At 35.4% G+C, this 9,164-nt stretch overlaps 1 protein-coding gene across 1 annotated transcript; it reads left to right on the forward strand.

The window, feature by feature from the left end:
• Nucleotides 1-7,112: 7,112 nt before the first annotated feature.
• On the forward strand, nt 7,113-7,862 carry LOC141679482 (enoyl-CoA delta isomerase 1, peroxisomal-like). The gene has a single exon (XM_074485976.1). The coding sequence runs from the start codon at nt 7,113-7,115 to the stop codon at nt 7,860-7,862; it is 750 nt and encodes a 249-aa protein (XP_074342077.1).
• Nucleotides 7,863-9,164: the final 1,302 nt, after the last annotated feature.

The following is a 9,164-nucleotide window of genomic DNA, read 5'->3' on the forward strand; positions in this document are numbered from 1 at the left end:
CTAACATAGGTTTATGTATGTTGTCATGCGTGATTCGTAGTGTAATTTTAACCATCTTACACTGCCCTGTGTAATCTCAATAGATAACTTGCTCATTATGTCGTTATTTTTTCAAATCTTATAGACATATAGGCTCTAAGCATAATTGGTGTCTGCTCAACTTCTATCTTATTTGTGGATGTTTAGTAGTAAGGTATATGTAGATCGAAAGATAGTGTATACTAATTTCGTGTCATCTGATTAGTTGTCATCAGCATCACATGCTAAGATTAAAGGCATAAACTCTGAATGAAGTATTTAATGAAGTTAGAATCCCATGTTTTATCTCATATAAGTAAATCCGATTTATTCTCTTAGTTAATGTATGCTAGTATAATCAGTTTAATTAGTTAATCAACTCTAAAATGATACTTGTCTTAGCAGTGAATAATAATCATACATTGTTGCATAAGTGCATATTTTGTTTAAACCAGTCTATGTGGGAACGAACTTAACTTAATCTTATACTACATGTGATCGTGTACGCTTGCGTGGTTTTGTGCGAACAGCAGCCAAAGACAAGAAGAAAGTTTAATGTTGGCTTCCTATTCTCGAATAATTTATAGGGAATCATGCATTTTTCTTGATTGACCAAGAGAATATTTTGAGTGTAGCATGCAGAAATTACAGCTTCTACCCAAAAATATGTAGGTAACTTTGATTCTTCAAGCATTGTCCTTGTAGCTTTAATAAGAGATCTATTCTTTCTTTCCACCACTCCATTTTGTTGTGGAGTTCTTGCTGCTGAAAACTCATGCATGATCCCATTTTCTTCACAAAACAATCTCATCACAGAATTCTTGTACCCAGTTCCATTGTCATTCCTGATTCTTTTAACTTTTAGATCAGGATGATTGTTGACTTGCCTTATATGATTGATGATAATTTCACTAGCTTCCTCTTTAGATTTGAGAAAATGTGTCCAAGAGAACTTTGAGAAATCATCCACAATTACTAGGCAATATCTTTTCTTTGAGATGGACAACACATTGACTGCTCCAAATAAATCCATGTACAGTAATTGTAAGGGTTCTTCAATCATTGATTCAAACTTCTTTTTGAATGATGCCTTAATTTTCTCTCCTTTCTGGTAGGAATCACACAATCCATCCTTTGAGAATTCCACTTGAGGAATGCCTCTTACCAAATCTTTCTTTACTAGTTCATTCATAGTCTTGAAGTTAATATGGGACAACTAGCTTCTTGTGCCCTAGCCAACTTTCATCTTGACTTGCTTTGCTGAAAAGACAAGTGACAGATTCTGCATTTGATGAGTTGAAGTCATCTTGATACACATTTCCTTTTCTCACTTTAGTGAGAAACACTTTGTTACTTTTCTTGTTAGTCACAACACAGGCGTCTGAGTTGAATTTTACTGAGTTGCCCTTATCATAAAGTTGGCTGATACTCAACAAATTATGCTTGAGTCTATCCACTAGGTAAACTTCATCAATGATGACATTATCTTTCAAAATCAAGCCATATCCCACAGTATAACCCTTGTTGTCATCTTCAAAAGTGATATTAGGGCCAACTCTCTCCTTGAACTCAGTGAGCAAGGTAGAATCTCCAGTCATGTGACTTGAGCACCCACTATCCATATACCAAAGATTCTTTCTGTTTCCCTGCACATAGAAAAATCAAATCAAGTTGATTTTGGTACCCAATTTTCCTTGGGTCCTGCTTTGTTAGCCTTTTTTTAGGTTTCTTAGGCTTTTCCTCATTTGACTTAAGGTGATTGAGTTTCAACCTTGGTAATTTGAGTAGAGCTTTGAAAACCATTCATCATAACATAATTATCATGCACAGGCTGGTTAACATGGAAAAATATATTCTGTGCAAACATGTTATTCCAGTAAGGCATGCTAAATGGCATTTGAGGCATACTAAATGCAATATAGTAAGTATTTTGTGCAAATGGCATATTAGCAAATTGTGCATTCAAATTATGTGCATGCATAGCATTCACAGGAAATATGGGCATGTTGGGAAATGATGGAGGTGCAGACATGGGTGCATGCATAGCAAGTTTGCAATTAACAGACAAATGATTAACACTACCACACTGCACACAGATTTTTCTAGGTGCATATTTATCAGGTGTGTAGTTGTTATATTTGTTAATTCCTACTTTCCCATTCCTATTGTTTTTCCTTTTAGATTCTGCTTTAACCTCAATCTTCTCCAATCTGTAATTTAATTGCTTGATTGACAGACGTCCTACATTAACTCTCTTGTTTCTCTTGACTTGACTTGTTTCTCCTGTAACAAAGTTCTTGGAAACTGATCAATATTCTTCATTAAGTTTGGATAGTTAAGCTTTTCTAATAGGTTTTCTTTCAGTGGACGGATGTGGTTCTTTTTCTTTTGACAGATAATCCTCTTTATCATTCAACGGATAATCTTCATTATCCATTGAATCTGCATCCGTTGAAAGTCCTTCTTCCAAACTAGGATTCAGTTTCTCTTTACTCTTTTTCCAGGCTGCCTCACAGAAAGACTCTATACCTTAAACTTTTGTAATTGGAGTATGGACATCTCTAGATGATTTCCAAGCCTTAATTTTCTCATGTTCTCGTTCAAGTTACTTTCTTAAAATCTCCTCTTTCTTTAAGGATTCAGTCAGTTCATCTTTGGCAATCTTGCACTCTATTTTAAGTTTCTCAAACTCAACAAATTGAGTTTCTAACACATTATTTCTTTCACTCAAAAATAAATTATTATCTTTAATATTAGTGTTTTCTTTAGTGAGTGATTTGATTGTAACACGCATGTCATTTATTGCATCATTACACTCAGCTTTAGATAAATGTGCTAGATTAGTGGTGATTACCTGATTACTGGATGAACTGACCTCAGCTTCATCTGATTTGGCCATAAGTGCTAGATTAACATAGCTTGTATCCTCATCCTCAACCACTCCATCAGCAGCCCAGTCATTTTCCTGAGTTTAAAAAGCCCTTTCCTTCTGTTTAAGCAATTCAAAGTATTTCTTCTTATAATCCACAGGCTCAAACTTCTTTCTATCAGAATCAGGCTTTCTGCATTCACTTTCCAAATGACCACACAAGCCACACTTGAAACATTTGAATTTTGACTTGTCAACCATATTTCTGTTTGGATTGGATGCTCCAAAATTCTTCTTAAATTTGAGCTTGGCAACCTTCTGGATAGAAAATCCAGATGTTCATCTTTGTCATCCATATCATCTTGACTAAGATGGTCTTCATGTTCAACTACTAGCCCTTTTTCTTTGCATTCACAAACTTTGGGATTTGGTGCAGGTTCCACGGATTCTACCTTTATCACTTTCTCCCTCTCTTGCTCAGCAACCAATGCAATGGATTCTCCCTTCTTCCTTCCTTTTTCCAACTGCTCATCATGTTTTCTCTCAAGCTCATAGGTCTTTAGAATGCCATTCAGTCTCTCCAAAGTGAATTCCTTATAATCTTGGGAATTTCTAAGAGAGACTGTCATAGGCTTCCATTCCTTTGGTAAAGATCTAAGGAATTTGAGGTTAGAATCCTTTGTCTGGTAGATTCTTCCATGCATCTTTAGAGCATTTAGCAGTTTTTGAAATCTACTGAAAATGTCAGTTAATATTTCACTGTCTTCATAATGAAAGTGCTCATACTACTGAATCAAGAGTTGCATCTTGTTTTCCCTCACTTGCTCGGTTCCATCACATATAACTTAAATTGTATCCCGGACGTCCTTAGCAGTTTTGTAATTGATGATGTTGTCAAACATGTCACCATCAACACCATTAAACAAAATGTTCATGGCCTTCTTGTCCTTATGAACTTGTTCAATATATGGATCAGACCATTTGGCTCTAGGCTTTGGGATAGATTGCTCATTTCCTGTAGCAGCTCTCATAGGGACATGGGGGGCCTTTCTCAATACAATCCATATATGCTTCATCTTGAGAGAGGAGATGCAGGTGCATTTTCACCTTTCATTGGTGATAGTTGTCTTTGTCCAGAAATGAAATTTTTACTCCAACATCTTTTCTACTCATCTTGTTAGTTGTTGTGATCTTTAAACTCTTTGTACTTCAAGAGCTTGCTCTCATACTAATTGTTATTCCCAAACAATCTAACAAGGAATTATAGAAGGGGCTTTCAATGTAATTCTGGCTTTTTTATTTCAAGATTGATTCTATCTAAAATATTTATATGACAGTGTTTGATTAAGCAAAAGTGCGGAATGAAAATATTAATGTAATCAAACACAAAGTAATTAAACACAGGTATTTAAAAACTTTCTGGTGGATTGAACTTTTCCACCAGAGATATATATAAAATCGAGAACTCTGTGATGCAAGGTTTGCACACAACTGCTTACAAGTAGAATTAAAAATAATAGCCACTGATATAGATTTTTCTATTTCTCTAGTTGATTGCTTAATATACTACTAGCTACTCTTGGTTTATATATTACCAAAATACAAGTGAATAAGACAAACTAATAAAACAAAATGTGTCTTTGTCTAATCACATGCTTCTTCATTTCTCCATCCAGTATCTTTGATTTTTTTCAAGAAAGCATGGAAAGAGAAATGCTTTTTTGTTCTCTAAAACCTGTTAATAGGCCGCCACATTCCATTTACATCTAATCAACCCATGTGACTGTGTTAATCTAAAACCTGTTAACCCATGTTCTCTAAAACCTGTTAATTGAACATCCGTTGAATCTTAATTGGATCATCCGTCGAAACTGTGTTATATCATCCGTTGAAACTTCATTAGATCATCCGTTGAATGTGACTTGGGTCATCTGTTGAAACCTTGTAGAATCATCCGTTGAAAGTCTTCCATAGCAGTTAACTCTATTTTCACTTATGCAAAATTACAAGGCATCTAATATACACAATTACCCCACCTATTTTGCATATCAGTCTAGTAGTCAACATAACTTTGAATATCATACAACTTCTAGATCTTTAAGGTTTTGTAGAATGCTGGAATGTGTTACAAAACTTATTAATACATAAGCTACTCTTTCAACGGATGTTAAAGTGATCATCCGTTGAGAGCAACAAAGACACTAAATTAAATCTACTAAGATGTTTTGGTGAACTTATCATCAAGCCTATGACATGTTCCTAACAGAAGAACCCGGTTCGATCCGACCCGTTGCCATCCCTAAAGATTACACTTCTTATCTATTTTCTTTGGCATCATACAAAGCAACCAACTATACCTGCAAACCAAAAATACTTCCCTTATCAATCGATATAGTGATAAGTGATAACATACACAACTGATGGCAATCGAGCCGGTCGAAATGGACGAAGAAAAAATTAAATCTGAACCCGATTTTTTTGTCAAAACCAAATTCGAACCTAAACCCAGAAAAACCCGAATCACCAAATCCAAACCCGAACTTGTTAGGTTTGTTCGGGTTCAGGTTAGGAGATCTTTATCAAATTACATCTTTATACCAAACAAACTCTTGTGAAAAATTACTATGATCTGATTCGAGCAATCTCAATAGTTTGTACAAAGTATGGTACATTTTAATACTAATATCATTATATGAGTGCGCTCAACTTAGAACCAATCCTAAAAGTAGAACCTTAGAACCATTACAATATACGACGAATTCTGCTATACAACTCTAAATTTTAAATAGACTCTCGAGATCTAAATCGATATACATTTTTTTGCATCATCTTGTATGCTTAAAAATATTTTTAGAATATAATACATAAACACGACATTTTTCATGTGCAATTCTGCTGTAAAACCCTAATTAAAACTAAAAAAATGCAAAGTTCTACACCAGAACTCTACGTAAATAGCTTATTAATGCTACATGATAAGCGAATTTTGCTGAAGAATGTTGAATTTTACCCCTGAACTCAACGTAAATAGCGCTTAATACTACAAAACAAAGAGAATTTTGCTGAGAAATCATAATTAATACTATAAATAAGGCAAATGCTGCTGTAAAACCCTAAATTTTGAATAGACTATCTAAATCCGATTGTTAAAATATCTAATATTTTCAATACAAAATATAAAGTTCAACCGAAAAATACAAAACTACGAAATAAGACGAATTCTGTCAGGGAATCTTATATAACTTACCTAAAATGTAGGAGTTATAAGAGTTCTTAGACTAAGGGTTCTAAGAGAAAAATGACCCGCAATAATATAGTACGTCATATATTACTAATGCGTATATATAATATATCATTTATATATTCAGGTCGAGTTCGGGTTGAACCGAATTTTTTTTTTAATTTTTCGGGTCGGGTTCAAAACAGAATACCCTAAACCCAAATCTTTTAGTCTAAATTTAAAATTAAACCTAAATCCAAAATTACCGAAATATTTGGGGTTTCAATTGGTGGGAACATATCGTTGTATCTATCGATTTGATAAAAATTATCATCCCTAAGATAGATGTTTGCAAAATATTTTTTTTATACTTATTCATTTTTACTTCTTGTCAAACAGTAGAATCTAACCAAATAATCATTCTTGGTCTTACTCTTACCACCTCAATTTTAAGTGAATTAGCGGCGGCTCACGTATATTAGCCGCCTGGGCCCCATATCTACCCATCACTTGTTGAGTTGCTTAACAGTATTGATATGAAAGTTTCTGCTTGCCTTGACATTTCAACTGGCAGGCTAGTTCCATGCATCTGGTTATGTAATTTTTATCGTCCATCTTGTCATGTTATGATTCTCACAGGCACCTTTTAACCATTTTCCAATTTGATACAACTATTATATATTTCAGACTTTCAATATTCATACAACTTATGATATATATATTTATAATTATATACACAGACTTGGGCTGAGTTTAGAGACTTGGTGGAGAATTAAACTATTTAGAATCTGCACGTGCACATTCAAATTCTTACTAGTCAGGTTAAGTGAACATCAAAGAGGCTGCTGCTATTCTGAAAGATATCTTAAAGATTGTAGCCCACGTTTGAAGTCTAATTCCCCTCTCCAGTGTATATAAATACAAGCACCTTCAACTTAAACCTTAAATCAGTTTCATAAACACACAGTGTGATATAAATAACTAGAAACTAGAATAGCAGCGAGAATGTGTACCTTAGAAAAACGCGGAAGTGTTTACATTCTCACACTTACCGGCAATGATGAACACCGTCTCAACCCATCTCGCATTGATTCTATCTCCGCCGCTCTCCATCGAGTTCGAAGTGAAAGCACAGCCACACCTTCCACTTGTACCGCCCTTATAACTACTGGAGAAGGCATGTTTTTCTCCAATGGGGGGGACATACCATGGGCTCAATCAAACAAACAAAAATTCTTGTTCTTGATGTCCAAAATAAGAGCCCTCTTCACCGATTTCATGTCTCTCCCTATGCCAACCATTGCTGCTGTCAATGGGCATGCCACTTGTGCTGGTGTCATTCTCGCCCTTTGCCATGACTATGTTTTCATGAGAAAGGATCGTGGTTATCTGTACATTAATTATAATGATATCGGGATAGTGCCTACTTCCCCTTATATAAGAGCCACCATTAGGGCCAAAATTTCAAGTCCAGCTGTTTGGCGTGATCTCATTATGAGTGCCCAGAAGATTCCAGCCACGATGGCGGTGGAGAAGGGGATTATTGACGCGGCCTATGATACTGTGGAGGAGACGGTGGCCGCGGCTATAGAGCTGGGAGAACAGCTGGTCATGAGGAAGTGGAAAGGGCATGTGTATGCAGAAAATCGAAAACTTCTATTTCCGGAAGTGTTGCAGGCGCTAAGTGTTGTTGAAACTGACGAGAGTGTGAAGAATTCTCTTATACCTATCAAGGACCTTACATCTCGGCTTTGATCTTGGCAAGTTGAGTCCCCTAAACAGGCTCATTTACCTGCATTTGGATCAATATGGTTTCATATACACACGTAACTACTCTCTGGTTAATTTAAATAAGAACTAATGTGGATGTTCTGCCACCTATCCTTTTTTGTCTATCCTAAAGACCAAAATATCCGAGTGCAGTTGTCCAACGGGATCAATAGGAAGGTGTAGATTTTGCTTACAGTGTTAAATGATAAAAAATTCAAATCTTGTCTTTATAATATTTAAGTTTACGTTTTTACCCAAAAAACAAAAGTTTACGTCAGATGTTTATCTATGTCATCCATATCATCTTGACTAACATGGTCTTCATGTTCAACTACTAGCCCTTTTTCTTTGCTTTCACAAATTCTGGGATTTGGTGCAGATTTCACGGCTTCTACCTTCATCTCTTTCTCTCTCTTGCTCAACAACCAATGCTATGGATCCTCCCTTCTTCTTTCCTTTTTCAGCTGCTCATCCTGTTTTCTCTCAAGCTCATAGGTCTTTAGAATGGCATACAATCTCTCCAAAGCGAATTCCTTATAATCTTGGGAATTTCTAAGAGAGACTGCCGTAGACTTCCATTCCTTTGTAGAGATCTAAGAAATTTGAGGTTAGAATCCTTTGTCTGGTAGATTCTTCCATGCAGCTTTAGATCATTTAGCAGTTTTTGCAATCTACTGAAATGTCAGTTAATGTTTCACTGTCTTCATATTGAAAGTGCTCATACCGTTGAATCAAGAGTTGCATCTTTTTTTCCCTTACTTGCTCGGTTCCATCACATATAATTTGAATTGTATCGCAGACATCATTAGCAGTTTTGTAATTGATAATGTTGTCAAACATGTCACCATCAACACCATTAAACAAAATATTCATGGCCTTCTTGTCTTTATGAACTTGCTCGAGCTCGAAAACAAAAATGTGTTCGTTAAGCCAAACGAGCTCGAGCCGAGTTTAGGTACGTTCCGCTCGAGCTCGGCTCGTCAAAACTCGAAAAAATAAATAATTTCTGAATATTTTTAATTATATTTCCACCACTTAGTTTATCTGCATACACAGATCTACATAGATATACACAGAGAGATAAAAGAGAGATGATGATACCCACTTACATATCCTTCGATACACAATTACACACAGATAACCAAATCAAAACTAAATCAGGAGCACAACCAAATCTAACAATTTTCTCCAAATACCCACTTACATATCCTTCGATTCTTGATAAAACCCCAAATCTGAAGCCGCACATTGTTGATAAAAACCTGATATAAAATCCTCGCTTTATTT

This window comes from Apium graveolens, chromosome 8 (assembly GCF_009905375.1).
Source record: "Apium graveolens cultivar Ventura chromosome 8, ASM990537v1, whole genome shotgun sequence".
In the NCBI taxonomy this organism is placed as follows: Eukaryota; Viridiplantae; Streptophyta; class Magnoliopsida; order Apiales; family Apiaceae; genus Apium; species Apium graveolens.

Coding starts and splice junctions, on each gene's coding strand:
- LOC141679482 (XM_074485976.1), top strand. CDS start 7,113: ATGTGTACCTTAGAAAAACGCGGAAGTGTTTACATTCTCACACTTACC.